This window comes from Oryza brachyantha, chromosome 12 (assembly GCF_000231095.2).
Source record: "Oryza brachyantha chromosome 12, ObraRS2, whole genome shotgun sequence".
NCBI classification, from domain to species: Eukaryota; Viridiplantae; Streptophyta; class Magnoliopsida; order Poales; family Poaceae; genus Oryza; species Oryza brachyantha.
The window spans coordinates 4,561,943-4,581,636 of NC_023174.2; the positions used below are offsets into that span (position 1 = coordinate 4,561,943).

General features: G+C 40.9%; 1 protein-coding gene across 2 annotated transcripts; it reads left to right on the forward strand.

Annotated features, from left to right (window-relative positions):
• The first annotated feature begins 4,285 nt into the window (after nucleotides 1–4,285).
• Nucleotides 4,286–15,690, forward strand: LOC102710541 (MAG2-interacting protein 2). 2 transcript variants are annotated; one of them, XM_006663857.3, is made up of 11 exons: nucleotides 4,286–4,509; nucleotides 4,876–4,936; nucleotides 5,056–5,244; nucleotides 6,076–6,271; nucleotides 6,373–6,599; nucleotides 6,817–7,771; nucleotides 9,048–10,248; nucleotides 10,499–10,858; nucleotides 10,959–12,189; nucleotides 12,326–12,591; nucleotides 12,725–15,690. In XM_006663857.3, the coding sequence occupies exons 1-11, from the start codon at nucleotides 4,441–4,443 to the stop codon at nucleotides 15,317–15,319; spliced, it is 7,350 nt and encodes a 2,449-aa protein (XP_006663920.1). In that variant the 5' UTR covers nucleotides 4,286–4,440; the 3' UTR covers nucleotides 15,320–15,690. The 2 variants fall into 2 exon arrangements, with proteins under 2 accessions (XP_006663920.1, XP_040385831.1); XM_040529897.1 differs by lacking the exons at nucleotides 4,286–4,509; nucleotides 4,876–4,936 and having other exon boundaries at nucleotides 5,167–5,244; nucleotides 6,086–6,271.
• The last annotated feature ends 4,004 nt before the right edge of the window (nucleotides 15,691–19,694 follow it).

Here is a 19,694-nt window from a genome sequence, read left to right on the forward strand (position 1 = left end):
AAGTTGGTGTACATTTTTAGGCGTGACAAATAATTAATCCCACCACTAACTCCTCCATATGAACTCCCCATGGTAAGACCGTTATTGTGCAGATATCATGGTAACAAAAAAACATTATAAATTTCATCCAAAAAGTTTGAATTAAAATTTTCAAATCTTACGGCAAGATCTCGGTTACAGCGGGATAATTTATGGTATACGGTAAGGCGTCATAATTAATGCTGCAGGTGGCACAGTTCTTGTCGCTAGCCTACTAGGCTGACCTACGTCGCTAGCCCATCAGTAGTGTCCACAAGCCCACATCATTTTTAACGGGCTGATACAGCGGACCAAATAAGCCCAGCGATGCCACCAACTCGTCCGCAAAAAACTGCTTGCACCAGCCAAACCTAGACGCCACTCCCCATGGCTCCCCCAATGCCGATCCCCATCGCCTACCCATTGTCCCCAGTCCACCGTCCTTCGCCACCGGCGTGTCTATCTCATTGATCCCCGTTTCCTGCCCATCGTCCTCCGCTGCCGACAAGGCTCCTTCATCAATTCCTGGTGTGTGGCCATCGTCTGCCGCCGTCGTTAGGGTTGAAACCTCTCGTTGACGATCCTATCTTCCTTCATTGCTGGGGAAGACATCCGCTTGTCCTACGGTGGCAAAGTAGCAAATGACGAAGCAAGAGGCATGTTTGGCCTTTCCAGCATGGTGGCAGCTCACATATTTTTTGGATTTGTTAGGAATTAGCACTATCTCTCCATTAAATCATTTAAAGCATCACTAACTATCTGGACATTACTTGCGTGATTGTGTCCTAGAAATCTTGACGAGCAGGAAAACACATTTTGAGTAATCTTGATTATACGTATATGGTTGCGATGTCTGGTTTTGTTCAGATAGATCATACTCTTGTTCTGTAATCCGGATAACTAGGTTCTTGAAATGACAACAATTTTCTGGTCACAATTATTATTGAGGTAATTTGGATAACTTGCTTCAATGATCTGTTGTATGCTGTTTAATAGCAGTTTGTGTTGCGGGTTGATGGTCTGGCCGCAAATAGCCCAGTGGGTCGGATGTGGGTCGGTGGGTTGCCACAATACAACTTGCGGATGCTACAGACAGGTTCAGGGCACCCACGACCCGCCCCACCTGCATCGTTAGTGATAATCATTGTCTTTGACTTGAATAAGAAAACTACAACCTCACATTTTTTAAAACAATAAAAATAGTGTAATATAGTTCCATACTATAATGTTCGCGAGCATCAAATCTTGATTTCGAAAACTAAATGGGGTCAGGAGGCTCACCACAGCTAGTGAACGATAGCCGTTGCCACAACCAATAGCATAAGGATATACTCCCACCATCCCAAAATAACCTTATTTTTCAGTTTTTACATACAATGTTTAACTTTTCGTCTTATTTAAAAAAATTACGATTAATATTTTTATTTTTATTAGATTATAAAATATGAATAGTACTTTACATGTGACTAATTTCTTTGAATTTTTTATAAAATTTTCAAATAAGACGGATGGTCAAACACGACAAAGAAACAAAAAAATGTGTCTTTGGGATGGACTGAGTATTTATTATTAGGGGCTATTGCATAACTGACCCTATTTTAAGAACAAACTGCAAATTTGATCTTTTTTCACTTCACAGTTTTGACCCTGATTTTTAAATTGAAGCAGTCGTCTGACCGTAGTCTATCAAGTGAGCATAGCAGTGTTAAATGAGACATAAATAGACGTTTTTACGCTTGCATATTTGACCCTACTTTGTAAATGATTATTGCACATTTGGTCCAATTTTTTTGCATTTGTACCTTGTAACAAATAATTTAATTGTAATGTTTGATTTACGGTTAATATTTGAGACAAATTTGATTGATATTTGACTGAAGTTTGATTAAATTAATAAACTATACTAAAATTTGAACTAAATTCAGCTCAAATTCAAATATCATTCACATTTATCTCAAATATTAAACATAAATCAAATATTACATTAAATTATTTGTTACAAGGGACATATGTACAAAATTGGTCCAAATGTGCAATAAACATTTACGAAGTAGGATCAAATATTCAAGGGTAAACGCATCTATTTATGTCTCATTTAACACCGTTATGCTCACTTAACACACTACGGTCAGACGGCTGCTTCAAATTTGAAAACCAGGTTAAAACTGCAAAGTGAAAAAAGGGTTAAATTTGCAATTAGGTTTCAAAATAGAACCCGTTATACAATAGCCATTATTATTATTATTATTATTATTATTATTATTATTATTATTATTATTATTATTAAAAGTAGATTCCTCAAAAAAATCGTGAGAAAAATATATTTAAAAAATCGCCTTGTTCTGTTACTCTGTACTGGAAAAAGTCCACCAAAGGTCCCTGAACATAGAGGTGAATCTATTTTTCATCCCTTAACCGGAATACCAGAAATGTGTACCCTTAAACTCACTAAATCCGTTTGAAAAAAGTACATCGGCAGTATTGACTCATTTTTTTTTGACTGGTTTTGTTGACATGGCACATGGTGGGTCCCACATGTCAGGTTTTTTTTATTTTTTTTAATTTGCTTCTTTGCTTCCTTTTCTTTTCTCTTCCATGCTTCTCTTCTTCATCTCTTCTGTCCTAGGCTAGGGCGCGGGCAGTAGCAAGCTGGAGGGTGGAGCGCGGGTGGGTGACGACTGATCTCGCGGGCGCGGTCGGCAGTGACCAAAGCGGCGGCCAAGCCAGCGGCCGGATGGCGCAACCGGGCGGGGCTGCGGCAGCCAAGAGATCAGGCCAGCTAGCATCTCGATCGCTCCCGAATAATCTAGAGCTACCCCAGCTACTAATAAACACCTCACGATCAATTGATCAATCGATTGCGTGGTGGCACGGCTCGCCGGAGAAGAAGAAGAAGAGAGGAAGTGGAACTAGGGCGCCGACCAGTCTCTCCCAGTCGATCGTCACACGCTGTCAGCAGTACAACGTCCACGACGACGACTATGGAGACGACGGAGAAGATCGCCTTTGTTGGGAATCCCGAATCTCTCCTCTCACTCTCTAGGTAAACTAATGACCAAGTAAACTAATTACATGCATAATTAACTACCAACATCTAGCACAGCCATGCATACACGTGAAGCTTTGCCTTTGCATGCAAGGTTCTACTCCTCTGGACGGCTGGACCTATTCTATTGGCACAAAATCACTTAGTGGCAAAAAATCACTTAGTTGCCTTGATCCAGACTAAGACCTTTGATGCACTTGCTGAACAATACGTATACATGCATGCTAACAAAAATAAACATGGAAATTCACTAATGACAAGATTACTCATTTACTCCTAACAGCCTTCGCCGCCCTCGTGGTCGCCCCGCGTCTGGTGCCACCGCCGTGCTCTCCTACGAGACGCCGGCCACCGCACCCGGTCCGGGTAGTGCCAGGCTGCCAGCGGCGCCTCCGCCGCGACATCTGTTGCGCCCCTCGCCCTCGGTGCCGTCGACTCCTTCCTTACGCACTGCCTCCAGTAAATCCAAACGTACGTCATGCAATGCAATGCAATGCATGGACCTAGCTAGCTAGCGACATGAATAGAGAGAAGGAAGAAGAAGAGGGGCAGGAGAGGAGCAGCATCACATCGCCAGACTCCATCATTCACGCATTTTTCTTTCGTGCCATCCAGTGTGCTGATTGCAAATGCAGATGCGGTTCTTGCGTACTAATCTGATTGTAAAACGTACGTTCGTGGATTGTCCACGCCCGCGCAAGCCACTGCTGCGCGACCGGTCGTTGCTCACGCAGCCGCCGCAAGTTGCCACCACCTTGGTTGTTGTCCACCCAGCCGCCACTGCATCAGCGTCTGCAAGCCGGCACCACCTTGATCGCTGCTGCCCCCACTTGGCACCGTCCGCGCCTGCGCCTACGAGACCGATCGTCACCCACCCACGCTCCACCCTCCAACCTGCTGCTGCCTGTGCCCTAGCCTAGGAGAGAAGAGAGGAAGAAGAGTAGCATGGAAGTGAAAAAGAAAAGGAAGCAAAGAGAAAAAAATAAAAAAAACCTGGCACGTGGGACCCACCATGCGCCATGTCAGCAAAACCAGTCAAAAAAATAAGTCAATACTGTCGAGAGACCTTTTTCAAACGGATTTTGCGAGTTTAGGGGTACATATTTTATTTCAGTTAAGGGACGAAGAATAGATTCGCCTCGACCTTTGGTAAACTTTTTCCCTCCGTACTCTGTAGTCTGAATCAGAGTATTGCCCGGCCCGGCCCACTTCAGTCGTGACACCACCGAAAAGAGGAAAAAAAATGAAAAAAAAAGGAAAAAAAAACATCGAGAGAGAGAGGTGAGACTCCTCGAATCCTCGACTCGAGCTCGAGCTCCAACTCGGAGGGGGGAGAGATCTCCGGCCGCCGGGGCGGCGGGTAGCGGGCGCCGGAGATGGCGGGGGAGGACGACGCGCTGTACGAGATCCGCCGCCTCGCGTCGGGATCCCACGAAATCCCCCGTGTGAGTTGCTCAAGACGCCGACCCATCCCCCCCTCCCCTCCCCTCCCCTCCGCTCATCCACCGGCGGGCCTTCAATCCGATCGCGGGATTGTTTCCCTAGCGTGGGACGCGTGGGTTCATGGCGGGTTTTTTTTTTGTTCTGTTGCTCGAAGAATTTCTTGTAGATTTCCATACTTTTGGGCGGTCGTCTTCTGTGAGGATGGGATTATTATAGTCTGAGTTCATCGCATTGACTCACAGGCTTCTAATTCTTTTTTTTTTGTGTACTGTTTTTGTGCAATATTTTGATCAAATTTTGTTTAATTCCGCGTGCAATATTTGTTTGTGCCGCCATGCTAATCTACCATATACTGTTTGCATTGGCAGGAAGGAGAAGGCACTGGGACAAGTGGTGGTGCAGGAGTGCTCTCCTATCTCTCTTTGCAGGGTACAATCACTCCCCCTCTCTTCTTTCCCTCGCATGAAATCATTCACTAAATCCATCCAGGAGACAATGCGCCTAACCGCTAGCTTCACATGCTATTGCCACATTTTTTTTTTGGGTAGGTGTAAGCAGGCTCAGGGAGAGGTGGAGTAGGAACAGCACACTGGGTTGGAGCAAGAAGAGCAGGAGAAGTGCAGCGGCGTCTTTGTTCGTTTCACGGAACGCGGAGTATGTGGGGGTAGCTGTTGGGAATCACATCGCCGTCTTGCGGAAGGGTGATGGCTATGCTTCACCTTTCAGCGTATATATGAGTAAGCAACATTCTACTTGGTACATGGCATTGAGTTTTATAGTATTGTTCGGTGGCAATGAGATCACAAATGTTGCAATGCCCCAGTAAGCAATGCATGGTTCTCATGCTTTTGGAGAGTATTGAGCTATCATGTTTTGGGCGTGGTATGCGAGTTCACATAGTGTTGGAGATCCAGATCCCTGTGTGATAAGTGTCATCTGTGACGAGAATACATTCCATCGTATATAAAATGGCTGGTTCTGGAAATTGTCCATTTTTGACCTGGGCATTAGCCTTTTCATGCTTGTAATGTTAATAACACCACTAGGCCATGATAGGTAAACTATAAGCTTTCAAATCATTAGATGTCCGCAGGAGCAAATGTAGTAGTGGCTAATATCTTGCAAGATGTAGTTCTACCATACCAGCATTGCTGTTGCTACTTGCTAACTACTTTGGTAGCTTACATGAAATTATCTGTCGACTCCAAATGTACTGACAAAACTGGTAACAATTTGGGTGGCAAGTTAAAACTTTGCATGCTCAGGCAGAATAATTTCACTGAATATTGGAATGACTTAAACTATTAAAAATTCTACTACTATCAGTTCACTAGTCACATCTTTTAGATATTTTGTGAAAAAGTGTTACTTTTTTTAATCTATGTTTGGAACCACTGCTGCCATTGCTCAGTCATTGCCAGCCTATTTCCTTAGCATTTCTTATGAATTGCTTGAAAAACTGGTAAGAGTCTACAGTGTGTTGTGCTGCAGTAGATGGCACTGGATTTTGATGTAGATTTATGTCATAAAAAATGTTGTGATCATGATACCTAATTCTTTCTGGTCAGATAATGACAGGATGGCTTTTTTTACAAACGGGGCTTGGCTGGAGGCTCAAGGCATTTTAGGTGTGGTGGATGACTTAAACACACTTCATTTTATAAAAGAAAATGGAGAGGCATTAACAAGGAGAACAAGCAGTCAGTTGAAGCTGTCTTATCCTATTGTTGATATAGTTGTGCATGATGGCTCAAGCTCGCAGAGGTGATCCTTAATTGGTTGTTATACATATCCCTTGAAGTGATTATGCACAACTTTTTGATATCTTTGGATGGAACTATTAATATATATGTACATGCTTGTAGGCCGGGTTTCTACATTTTCACAAGTGATGGGATGGTTCATAAATTTGATTACACACAAGATCATGAAGCAAATCTGCAAAAGGTTGCCATGTTAATTCAAGATGTGGTATCAACTAAGACTCCTCAATTGCCACATAGTGTATCATGTGTTGATTATCACCAAAATCATTCGTTAATGGTCTTAGTTGGGAATCCAAATGCTATTTTAGGCTCCAATGGCTCCTCTGGTATGCCCTTGCTCTTACTGATTTTCAGTTTTTAATATTACCCCTGTGAGTAGTTATCAACCTGCACTTCATAGCACTTTGTACTGCATACATGATTAAATTGTGTAATAACCAAGTCATCAAAATTGTTGATCTCGAAAGAACACATTTTGGTTTTATGAACAGCTACTGGCCAAGTGTTTTAAGTTGTGCCTAATATTTTGATGTGATGTTTTAGGAGCTTGTTTTCTCTATGTATTGCACTTCAATGGAAATCTGGAATTTAGTCTTTCGTGTCCAAGTCTGCAGTTCGAAGGGACATTTTTTCCTCCTAAGGACCAAGCAACTTTTGTTTCATCTGGCAAAGTCAGAATCTCACCTCAGAGCAAGCATATTGCTACATTGGATTTGAATGGTTCTGTCAGCATCTTTGTACTTGCTAATGACAAACACTCTGCTTCACTTCATCCTCCATTGAATGGTACACAACTGATTGATGTGAAGGATATCAGTTGGTGGACAGATAATATTCTGATGTTGGTAAAGGAAAAGGGTAACATTAGCATGTACAGCATCAGTGGAAACAGGATAGTTTCAGATGATGACAATGTTCTATCTACACCGCAACTGGAAAAGGCAAGAGCTGTTGAAGGATACACTTTTGTTTTGCAATCAAGTAGGTATGAAGGAAACACTACATTTGAAAAGGAGATGGATTGTGACTCTAAGCCTAACCTACATAATGTTTCTAGAAGCAATCAGTGTTCTGAGATGGATAAAATATTTTGGAGGCTGATATCATTCTCCAAAATTACAGTCCAAGAAATGTACTCTGTTTTCATCAGAGAGAGTCGATACAAAGAGGCTTTGGATTTTGCCTGCCAGTATAATTTAGATAAGGATGAAGTACTTAAAGCACAGTGGTTGCGCTCTGATGGAGATATTCATGATATAGAGTCATACTTAGCAAACATTAAAGACCAAATATTTGTATTGTCACAATGTATAAACAAAGTTGGACCAACAGAGAATGCTCTGAAAGCTCTACTGTCTTTTGGCCTTCGTATAACAGACCATTTCAAGTTTTCAGATGATAGCATTGATGGCTCAGCATGGCACTGTCGCATCATTAGGCTTCGTTTGTTGCGGTACATTGACTTGCTGGAGACATTCTTGGGAATTAATATGGGAAGGTATGTTGTAACCATTCTAATGATTTTCCTTAGATAAGTAGGTATAGTCAGATGACTTCAATGGTAAATTTGATTATTTACAACTACACTGTAGGTCTTGATCTATATCAATTCCTTGAAAATATTAATCTAATTAATTTATCTTCTTTCATCACATTTAGGCATGGAGCATTTTGAGTATGATGGAATAGTTTAAAGATAACAATTGCACTGCTCTCCTTTTCTGTTCTTACATCAGCATCATTATCTCTTTGATGTTATTGTTCAGTGAATGCTGATCGACTGTTATTTTTTTTTTCACAATAGACAATTATGCCATTATATATTTTGAATAATTATATAACATTTGCCAAAAAGTCAATAAAATAGTGAACAAAAGCGAAACTATTTATCTTTCAGCAGCAGAGGAAACAAATTACATTTCAGAAATATTTGATGATGTAATGTAAAAGCTGGAGAAAATTGGAATGTTTCTCATACATATGGTAATTTTAAAATTTTAAAATACATAATAGCTTAATGAGTACTTTGCAACATGTTTCAGTATTTCACAGCCTCTATTCAGCATCACAAAGCTCTTCAATGCAAATCAGGAAATTTTAATGCATTTTATCAAAAAGCATCCCTGGTTGTTTCTTTGTTTTTTCACAGTTGTCTTTACTTTTCATGACATTTCAAATTTCAAAAGGGCATAATGATCATAGTGTTGAGAAGATGGTGATGGCAAAACAGAATATTTCCAAATTCTTCATGGTAGAATATAATATGAAAACTTTCAAGCTGAAACATGCTGTGGTGATATTTGGGTAATGATATCATGTGATCATCAAGCTTTCAAGCAATTCAAGGAAATTTCTAAATCCGTATAATTAATAATTCCATAACAACGTTAAGTTAATGTCGAGCATGTATCTTAAAAATGAAACTTAGTTCATTTAGTTGAACTAGAGCTGGCCATGGATTACCGACAGGTCAACCTAGGCCCATCCCTAGCTATATGCACATTAGGATTAGGTGGTCAATATCCAAGTGAATGCTTTGTGATTCTTTTTGCATGTCTAGAAGTTGGCTTGAACATGTCTAAGCTTAGGCTGTTTGGTTTCAATTCTTCAGAATGCAAGTTTCCAACTTGTGGGTTCAGTAGTATTTGCTCGCATGGAAATTTTCTCAGTATGTTAAATGCGCTTTTGATCATTGTACAGCTTCTCCCCTTTCTTGGAATACACTAGCTTGCTGCTTGTCTTTTCTAGCTAAATGAGATATTCTTATTATTCAGGTTTGCAGCTGTAGAATATAAAAAATTCCGTTTGGTGCCTCTTGTGGAAACTGCTATTGCTCTGGCTGAAAGTGGCAAAATCGGTGCCCTTAATCTTCTCTTCAAGCGTCATCCATACACTATGTCTTCTGACATTTTACATATTTTATCTGCAATCCCAGAAACTGTTTCTGTTCAGAGTTATAGTCAGTTGCTACCTGGGAAATCTCCTCCTAGTGTTGTTATACTAAGAGATGGTGACTGGGTTGAGTGCGAACAGATGGCATCATACATAAACACTTGTCCTGGTCAGTTGGACAAGAGTTCAGAGATCAAGACTGAAATGCTTTTAAAGCACTCTTCTGGCTTTTCATGGCCATCAATTGCTGAACTTTGTGAGTGGTACAGGAACAGAGCAAGGGATATTGACTGCTTAAGTGGACAGCTGGAAAACTGTCTCGCCATCATAGAGCTTGGATGTCAAAAGGGCATTGTAGAGTTGGAGCCATTTTTTGATGATATTGTATGTCTTTACCAAGTTGTATATTCTGATGAGTTAAGTGAGTTTGTAATGAACCTTGCAACGTGGGTAGATCTTCCTAACTATGAGAAGTTCAAAATCATTCTTAAAGGAGCCAAAGAAGGAACAGTTGTTCAACGACTAGAAGAAAAAGCAATCCCTTTTATGAAAAAGAAATCACACTCAAGCTCTTTGAGTAATGAAGTACCAGGAGAATCTTACCTGGTTAGATGGCTCAAAGAGATTGCTTCTCAAAGTGAGCTCCCCATTTGCTTGGCTGTATTTGAAAATGGTTGCGGAGAGTCACCAATTCATGGGCTTTTCAATGATATTGCTGAGATGATTGAAACAGCTGTTCACTGCATTTATCTATGCTCTGCAACTAACCAGTGGAATACCATGTCATCAATTCTATCAAAGTTGCACCATAAGATAAAGCGAGAAAAATCTCTATTGGCTAGTGAAGAAGATTGTAATTTCAGAGATGCTAAGCAAGCTCTTGGCACTTCTGTGGTTTCTTTTGATGACATGCAACATGTGTGCACTAGAATTTTATCTGGTTTGAGTTCTTCAGGAGATTCTTATTCTCATGATTCAAGAGACTACCAACTTGATGATATCGAATCTCTTGATATGCTGGAGAAGAAGCTAAAAGTTGCTGAAGGCCATGTTGAAGTTGGGAGGCTCTTTGCTTATTATCAGGTATTAATGCCTATTCAACAAACCTTGCTGCTTCTGAATTTCAATTCTATAATGTGAAACTGCAGTAAATTTTCCTTGGATTCCTCAAGATTCTTATGGCATGCATAAAATTATAAAAAATGCTAAATGCTTCAGCAACACCTTAGAAACCAAAGCCTATTAGCAGTGTTATTTCCATTCTTATGGCTTGTCTACCAATAGCTGGATGTGATTTAATGCTTATTTGTTTTAAATGATACAACTTCTGCAGGTCCCAAAGCCAGTACAATTTTTCCTAAGTGCACACTTAGATGAGAAGAATGTAAAGCAAATTATACGGTTGCTCCTGTCAAAATTTGGTCGACGCCAACCTGTTCGATCAGACAATGAGTGGGCAAACATGTGGCGTGATCTGAAACACTTCCAAGAAAAGGCATTTCCTTTTCTTGATTCAGAATTTATGCTGGTAGAATTTATTAGAGGGCTTCTAAAAGCTGGCAAGTTCTCACTAGCAAGAAACTATCTAGGAGGAACAAGTTCAGTTTCTTTGTCCACAGAAAAGGCTGAAAATCTTGTTGTCCAGGCTGCAAGGGAGTATTTCTTCTCAGCTTCAACTTTGTCCTGTAATGAAGTAAGCTAATCTCTAAATTGTTCATGACAGAAATATTCTTCTTGTATGTCATTGGCTCATTGTTGATTAATGCTAACTTGGACTGTACAAATATTTACAGATATGGAAGGCCAGGGAATGCCTAAACTTGTTACCTAATAGTATAAGTGTTCAAGCGGAGACTGATATAATTGATGCTCTAACTGTCCGACTTCCTTATCTGGGGGTGACTATCCTTCCTGTTCAATTCAGACAGGTTAAAGATCCTATGGAGATCATCCGAATGGTTATTACAAGTCAGACAGGGGCATATCTTCACTTTGAAGAGATTATTGATGTCGCAAAACTTTTAGGGTTGAAAAGTGAAGAGGAAATAGCTGCTGTGGAGGAGGCTATTGCCAGAGAAGCAGTGGTAAATGGTGACCTTCAGCTAGCATTTGATCTGTGTCTAAATTTGACTAAAAAGGGTCATGGTGCAGTGTGGGATCTATGTGCAGCAATTGCTAGGGGTCCTCAGCTTGATAATCTGGATACAAGTACCCGTGGCAAGTTATTGGGCTTCTCTCTCAGCCATTGTGACGAAGAATCTGTTGGTGAATTATTGAATGCTTGGAAAGAGCTCGATGTGCATGATAAATTTGAGCAATTAATGATTTCAACAGGTACAAATCCTCCAAATTTCTCAATTGATGGCTCTTCAATCACACCACTGCCTGTCCAAAGTGTGCAAGACATACTTGACCTGAGAGGAGACATTAGCCATGATAGTGACATAGATCATGTTGGGATTGTTAAACAAATGCTATCTAAAGTTTGCACAGACTTGTCAAATGAAGATGCATATAGCTGGGAATCTACTTTGGCAGAAAACAGGAAACTCTTGTCCTTCTCCACATTGGAATTGCCATGGCTTTTGAAGTTGTCCAATGATGAAGAGCATAATGGTAAAAAACAATCTTTGAAGAATGACCATCCCATAAAGAGACATCAATTGTCAACCAAAATTAAATCAACAAATTGCATTATACATTGGTTGGCTGTAAATGGCTTTTCTCCCAATGATGATCTAGTCATGTCACTTGCAAAGTCTGTAATAGAGCCGCCTGTTGATGAAGAGGATTATGTTCTTGGCTGTTCCATTCTCCTGAATCTCATGGACCCTTTCAATGGAGTGAAAATAATAGAGGAAGAGCTCAAGAAACAAGAATGTTTTCAAGAAATTAGCAGCATAATGAATGTCGGAATGACATACAGCTCGCTCAACAGTTTCAAGAAAGAATGCTCTACTCCTGAGCAAAGAAGAAATCTGCTGCTAGAGAAATTCCATGAGAAATTTACCTCAATTGATTCAGGTAGGCATATGTAAAGATATATGCTGAACTTTTTCACTGTTTACCTGTGGATAGTCACTCTAGTTGGATGTTGCATTATTTCATTGGCCATTACCCATTAACTCATTTTCCTTGCCCTTGCTTTTACTTTGATCAGATGAATTAGACCAAATTGATGAAGCAAATGCCACATTCTGGAGAGAGTGGAAAGCAAAGTTAGAGGAGGAGAGACGACTGGCTGATCAAGCAAGAATGCTCAAACAAGTGTTACCTGATATAGACACATCTCAATTCTTGTCTGGTGATGTCAATTACATCAAAAATGTGGTTTTCTCCTTTATTGATTCTGTAAAGCTGGAGAAAAACCATATACTAAAGGAAGCAGTAAAAATAGCTGAGACCTATGGCTTGCGACGAACTGAGGTTTCTCTCTCTCTCACTCTCTCTCTCTCACACACACACACGCGTGCAGCTGTAATTTATTTTGAAACATCGTGTTCCAGATTTTCTTTCAATACAGATTTCTCATCTCGTAAAATATTGTTCTTGATTGTAGGTGCTTTTACGATTTCTGGGCTGCACTCTTGTCTCTAACTGTTGGGATAACAACGATATTCTGAGTGAAATTTCTGAATTCCGTGATGACATTGTCAACTCAGCTAAGGGTGTGATTGATATGATATATTCAGATGTCTATCCAGAGATTGATGGGTACAATAAGCAACGTCTCTCTTACATTTATGATATCCTTTCAGCATGCCACTCATATCTGAAAAGGACAAGTGATGTCGAGTTGACATACCCAGAACATGTCCATACACATAAGTTTGAGCCATTTCAGTATTATAAGGTCCTTGCAGAAGAGTGCAAGAAAGTATCTTTCATTGATGGCTTGAACTACAAAAACATAGCTGGATTGGATAATCTGAACTTCGAGCATTTTAATGAAGAGGTATGCAAGAATATCCATGCCTCAACTGTCAGTGCTCTGGCTGATATGGTACAAGTTCTTATCAGTATGTATGTTGATGTACTAGCCAAGGGACTCATATCACAGCAAGGTGTTTACAAGCATTATGTCCTTGGTTTGCTGGCATCTTTAGAAGGTCGCACTGAAGCATCAAACAGCATAGACTGTGAAAAGCTGCATGCAGTCCTTTCTGAAATTGAGTCGAACTACGATAGTTGCAAGGAATACATCCGAGTTCTTCCAGCTACAGATATTTTATACATCATTAGAAGGTATTGCATGCTTTGTTTCCCTTGCAACTTAGCAAGAAGCAATCCACAGGAACCTTCATGGAAGAAACCTCTGGATGCATTGGTAATACTTTGGATTAAACTTATTGATGACATACCAGTGGAGTCAATGGATGCTTGCCCATATGGAAGGGCAGAATACTTGGGTTCGATTAGGTTATCTCACTGCATGAAGGCTTTCAGACAGCTATTGGTAGATGATAAGATAACAGTGTGTCAAGGTTCGGATGCCATCTCCATGTATGTAAAAATTGGCCTTGGTGATGGAATCCCAATGGAGATTTCATATTTTTGTCGATCTATGATTCTTTCTGGCTGTGCTTTTGAATGTGTAGCTCAAGTATACCATGGAAGACAGGAACACTTGGAAAGTGAGAGTGTAGACCCAAGCAATCCTTTGGATCTCTTGGAGCTTTACGGTGCTACTCTAGATGATTGTTTGTCAGATTTGATCAAGGGTTCTAGTGAGTCTCAGATATTGTTGCATAAGTTGCTGTCGTCACTGAGCCGATCAACTGAGAAACATGGTGGCACCCTTGAGATGATTAGATCTGGTGTCTGGGGGAAGTTAATCAGCTTTTCCGAAAACATGCAGCTAGAGAGCCAATTGAGGGTCTATGCTCTGCAGCTGATGCAGTGCATCACTGGTAGAAACCTCAAAACCCTTCCAAATGAGCTGGTTTTGCAGGTTGAGCCGTGGGAACTGTGGTACGAGCCTGGGACAGGTGCTTCTGTAGCTGACAACAGTAATAACCCCTCCAGCAGCATTACGGGAACCCTAGTAGCACTCAGATCTACTCAGATGGTCACTACAGTTCTTCCTGATGCTAACATCACACCAGAGAACCTGGGGACTCTTGATTCTGCAGTATCTTGCTTCTTACACTTGTCAGAAAGTGCTGCTTCTGTTGAGAGTATTTCTGTTCTGGAGACAGTGTTAGAAGAGTGGGAGCAATTGTTCTCTTCCAAAGAAGAATATGTTCCACCTCAGGAATCACCAAAAGAAACAAGTGATTGGAGTGATGATTGGGATGATGGCTGGGAGGCCCTACCAGAAGAGTTGGAGAGTCCTACGAAAAAGCATGGTAGCACCTCATTGTCTGTCGATCCCCTCCACGGTTGTTGGATGGAGATTATCAGAAAACTAGTTGAGCTTGGTGAACAGCATAAGATAGTCGAGCTTCTGGACCGAGCATCTTCCAGACATAGCATGCTCATTGAGGATGACGAAGCAAACCGGTTACTTGAACTTGTATCTGCAATAGACTCGTTGATGGCTCTCAAAATAATGCTGCTACTCCCTTATGAAACTACAAGGTTGCGGTGCCTACAGATGGTTGAGGCGAAAATGAGGGAAGGAGCAGTGTCTGTCTCATCAAATGCTGACGATCAGGAGCTGCTGGTATTGGTCTTGTCATCCGGAGCCCTGCAGAAAATCATAACCAATGTGGAATACTCAAAACTTTTCTCTCATATATGCCATCTTGTCGGACATCTCGCTAGGTCATCACAGAAGGATCTCCTTGTACAGTGGAACAATGAAGTGAATGCGCCAGAGACGTCTAAGATAAACAAATCTCTACTGTTTGCTAAGGTCCTGTTTCCTTGTTTCATATCTGAACTTGTGCTCAGGGGCCAATATCTACTGGCTGGCCTTGTCATCTCCAGATGGATGCACACCCATCCATCTCTTGGCCTGATGGATGTTGTGGAGGCCAGCGTGCGATGGTACCTGGACAGTCAGGTTGCTCAAGCTCAGCAATTGGGAGGGACTGATGGTTTTCTTACTGACAATGGACTATCTGTAAACCATGCACTCTCCACACTACGTTCGAACTTGGTTTCTCTTCTGCAAGCTGCGTTGGCAACCCTTCCGAACCAGGATTTGTAGATGTCAAGGTTTTTGTGAATATTTTAACTCAGCACCGTTGGTGTACTATCAGTGTAACTGTAACACAAGCCATTAGCAAGGTCAATAGTGCAGAGTTTATTTTTGTAGGAAAAAGATCATGCAAAGCTTGAACTAGCAAATCAGAATGTTCCAGGAAAGGAAATACCGTGTTCTTTTACTTGACAAGTTTTTACCTTACATCTCATGTGTTTCATAGGTAGGATACAAGCTAAAATTTTCTCTTGATTCTGGAATTTTGGCATGATAGTTTCAGCATGCTGATGATCAGGCAGACAAGTACCTGGAGCTGGCTGAGGGCTGAAGAAAAGCTCTACGTCGGTTCGGTTTAGTGATCAAATTCCCGTGTCAATTTTAATTCTGGTTTAGCGGATAATCATTCTAATGATAGGGCGTCCATTTCGCAGGAGACCATAGATCTTGTTAATACAACTTTTAGTCGATTTAGGGTGCGTTTTTCTAGCTTCCGGATTGTGGTTGGCAAACTTCGCAAGCTCTTATCTTAGGTGGTAAAATATTTTGCAAAACTCTGTTCATCAGTATTTTTTAAGGAAACTTTTGTAAATCAACTTATCAACTTTATAATACTTAATTTGTCTGGTTATTCCCTCGGGTAATTGTTACAAACTTATGGGTTGTTCGGTAAGCTACCACAACTTATCTAAGCTTGTCGCAACTTAAGTTAGTTAAATTTAACTAAGTCAGGTGTATATTTGGTTTATGTCATACTTATAATTAAATTCTATTTTCAATATATAGGATTCACGTGTCAATGAAACAATAAAATATAGCAAAGTTGTCATATGTTATCTAAAATGTGGCTCTCTTTTTGTTAGTCAAAACTTAGGCAAATTAGCCAAAATATTGTGGTAACCTAAAGCAAATTGTGTATATCAATCAAATATAGTTTCATCTATCATTTGCAATTCAAGTTTGTCAGGATTCTCCTGCACCTCGGCTTTTTTTTTCATTTTTAAGTGTTTTTATAAACCTTTGTTGACTGGTTAGACGTTGAAAATAATAGGGGCTATTGCATAACTGATCATATTTTAAAAGCTAACTGCACATTTGACCTTGTTTTTTTACTTTACAGATTTGACCCTAGTTTTCAAAATTAAAGCAATCAGCTGACCCTAGTCCGTTAAGTGAGGATAACGGTGTTAAATGAGACATGAATAGACGTTTCTACCCTTGCATATTTGATCCTACTTTATAAATGCTTATTGCATATTTGGCCAAATTTTGTGCATTTGTCCCTTATAACAAACAATTTAATTGTAATGTTTGATTTATTTATATTTAATATTTGAGACAAATTTATTTGATATTTCAGTGAGGTTTGATTAAATTGAAAAATTGCACTAATTTAAACAAAATTTTGATATGGTTTGCCAAATTTTTAACAAAATTTTGATAACACAATACCAACTATTGTTAAATCACATGCAGTGAGGTAAATACACAATAATGTTCATGTAAAAATAGAAGCGCGACGTAGCGCAATGGCTTCTCCATTTCAAGGGACATGTTGAGGCGCTCGGTCATGTCTAGAGATGGCGACGAGGCCCTGTTACCTGAAACCCGATGGGTTTTTACTCTATTAGGAGGCGGATATGTTCCAAAAAATATACCTGCAGGTCTATTAACGGGCAAAAATTTAACCCAACGGGTATAGCGGGTACGGGTACGGTCCTATGATATCCGAACCCGTTAACCCGTGGGTCCAAAATACCCATGTGCCAGCCCAATAATGTGACATGTGACCTAAGGCCCACTACTTGGAAACCCTAAGTATAAAAGAAAATTTTAGTGCAGACAGCAGAGTAGTGGGCGGCGGGCGGCGGCTACTCCCAAATCCCAATCTCCCTTCTCCCTCTCTAGTCTCGCACTCGGCAGTGGCTTCTCCTCCCTCTTCCTCTCAGGCCGGCAGGCGGTGGGACCGGCGGCGACCCGGTGAACCGGCATCGAGCGGCTGCGGCGCCTCCCTCTTCGATCTCCCTCTCGGGCCGGCGGCGAGCGAAGGGCAGCGGCAGCGCCTCCCTCTCCTGCTCTGCCTGCTCGACGGCGCCTTTGCGCCTCCCTCTCCGGCTCTCCCTAGTGGCGGATTGCAGGAGGAGGAGGAGATCGTGCGCCGCGTCGTGCGGGAGGAGGACGCCGTGCGCCGCACGGCCGCACCGCGCCGGAGGACTGCGAGCCGCCTCTGCATGAAACGGGTATGTTGCTGCAAAATTACAATGCATGAAACAGGTATGGGTACCCAACGGTTACCTGTCACCCATGCAGATACGGGCACGGGGGAATTCTGTACCCGCGAGCGGGTATGGGTATTTTAGCGGGTAAATTTAGTTTCAACGGGTACGGGTACGGGGTGTGAGAACCCATTGGGTATATACCCGTTGCCATCTCTAGTCATGTCGACGCCGACGTCAGACGGGACCCACCGGAAGCTCCAGAGAAGCTGCGCTAGCCAGAGGTGAACGACAACGATCGCCATTGCGTGCCGGGGCATGCCCTGCGCCCGGTCCTGAACGGCACCAGCTGGAGGTCACAGCCGCCGGCCACGCCCACGTCGGAGGCCTCGTCCAGGAACCTCTCCGGCCGAAACACGCCCGGGAAGCCCCACAGGCCACCATCGCGGGCGATGGCCCACATGTTCACCACCGCCTCCCCTCCGCGTGTCGTGCTCGCCGGGCGCCGCCGCAGCCCACTTGCCGCCGCCTCCCCTTGCGTCTGCCTAAGAGGGAGTAAAGAGAGGGGGAGGATTTGAGAGGGTATATTTGTCTTTTCACATGTCCTTTTCTTTTTTCTTTTTCTTCTTTTCCTTCTTCCTCACGGTAGGTTAACAGTAGGGGTCATACGACAGATTCAATTTTGAAAAGTGGAGTCAAATCTGTAAAGTGAAAAAATAAGATCAAATATGTAGTTAGATTTTAAAATAGGGTCAGTAATGCAATAGCCCAAACTAATATGATAAGGACATATACAAAGGCTATTATTAGTTGACTCTTTTTATTGCCACACGAGTAAATATGATGCATAGATGAATGAAAAAAATGATTGTAATGAACTGCATGCCAACGGCCTAGAATCGTCTCTTAGATTTATTTAAGGAATGTCGTTACATGGGATAGAATAAAAAGAAGTAAAAGTACTAAAAAAATATTTTGTTGTATTAATGAAGAAGCCATACCTAACTATATTTTAGTACATACGCTTATAAACTAAGTTAAGTAAATGTTGCTGATAAAGATGAGTAAAGAGTCAATCTTAGATTCTATATTTGAGCATGCCCGGAGACATTTCATACTTGAATAGTTGAATAGCTCTTAATGCACGTGATTAGAAATAGTGAATTCTACACCCCCACATTGTTCCATTCTTTTTACTGTTTTAGGTACATTCATTGTGCATACTCATGTACTACTTCTAATTCATACTCCACCAACATATAAGATTTCAATTCTGATTCATCATATATACACAGAGATCAACCAAAAAGGATAAAATTCTAACCATTCGAATTTCATTAATAGGTGGTGTGCATGAGAAAAACACATGAAGCACGTGTTCAAAGGCTAAGCTTACTACGGTTTTACCATCCGGACATTTCCCCGCAAATGATTTCACCAAAGTGAAATCTCGAGTAAAAATTGTACTCCCTCCAGTTTTTTTTTAACTGGCGTCGTTGACCTTTTTATCGAAGTTTACCCTTCGTCTTATTTAAAAAAATTTATATAATTATTGATTATTTTAGTATGACTTGATTTACTAAATTAACTTAAGTATGATTATAATTTTGTATATTTAGATAAAATTTTTAAATAAGACGAAGTATCAAACATAAATAAAAAAATCAACGGTGTCAATTAAAAAATTGAAGGGAATATAAAGTTGCTCTTGTGTATAATAAATCATCCCACCAAATTTTAGTCAAATTTGATAAATTTTGTAGTGTGAACGTGAGTTTAAAAATTTTAGGTCCAAGTCTATGCGTACCAAATGAGTATGAATAAATTTTAGACTCAAGTTTAACAATAGCTAAAAGGATCAATCCATAGATCCTACTGTTATTAAGATTTGAACCATTTGGTCCATTAAATTTTAGGGACACCATTTCAAACTCATTAGGACATATTATAATAGGTTCAAGCGAATAAACGGATGGAACATAATCATTCCCGCACTGACTTCTGTAATGTAAATGTAACAACTCTACTCGTAATCTAGGCAATGCAGCCTCGTAATTTAGGCACAGCAGTATCCATGTTTCCAAGATGGTAGGAATTTACAGGGTGATTTGCGCTGATGCATTTTGGATTGGGAGTTTAATGTGAATCATGTAGTTAAAGTCTGCACG

What these genes read in the sequence shown, in the direction of transcription:
- LOC102710541 (XM_006663857.3), top strand. Translation starts at nt 4,441, where the DNA reads ATGGCGGGGGAGGACGACGCGCTGTACGAGATCCGCCGCCTCGCGTCG. An exon ending in GATCCCACGAAATCCCCCGT is followed by an intron (nt 4,510 to 4,875) that starts GTGAGTTGCTCA and finishes TTGCATTGGCAG; the next exon opens with GAAGGAGAAGGCACTGGGAC. An exon ending in CTCCTATCTCTCTTTGCAGG is followed by an intron (nt 4,937 to 5,055) that starts GTACAATCACTC and finishes TTTTTTGGGTAG; the next exon opens with GTGTAAGCAGGCTCAGGGAG.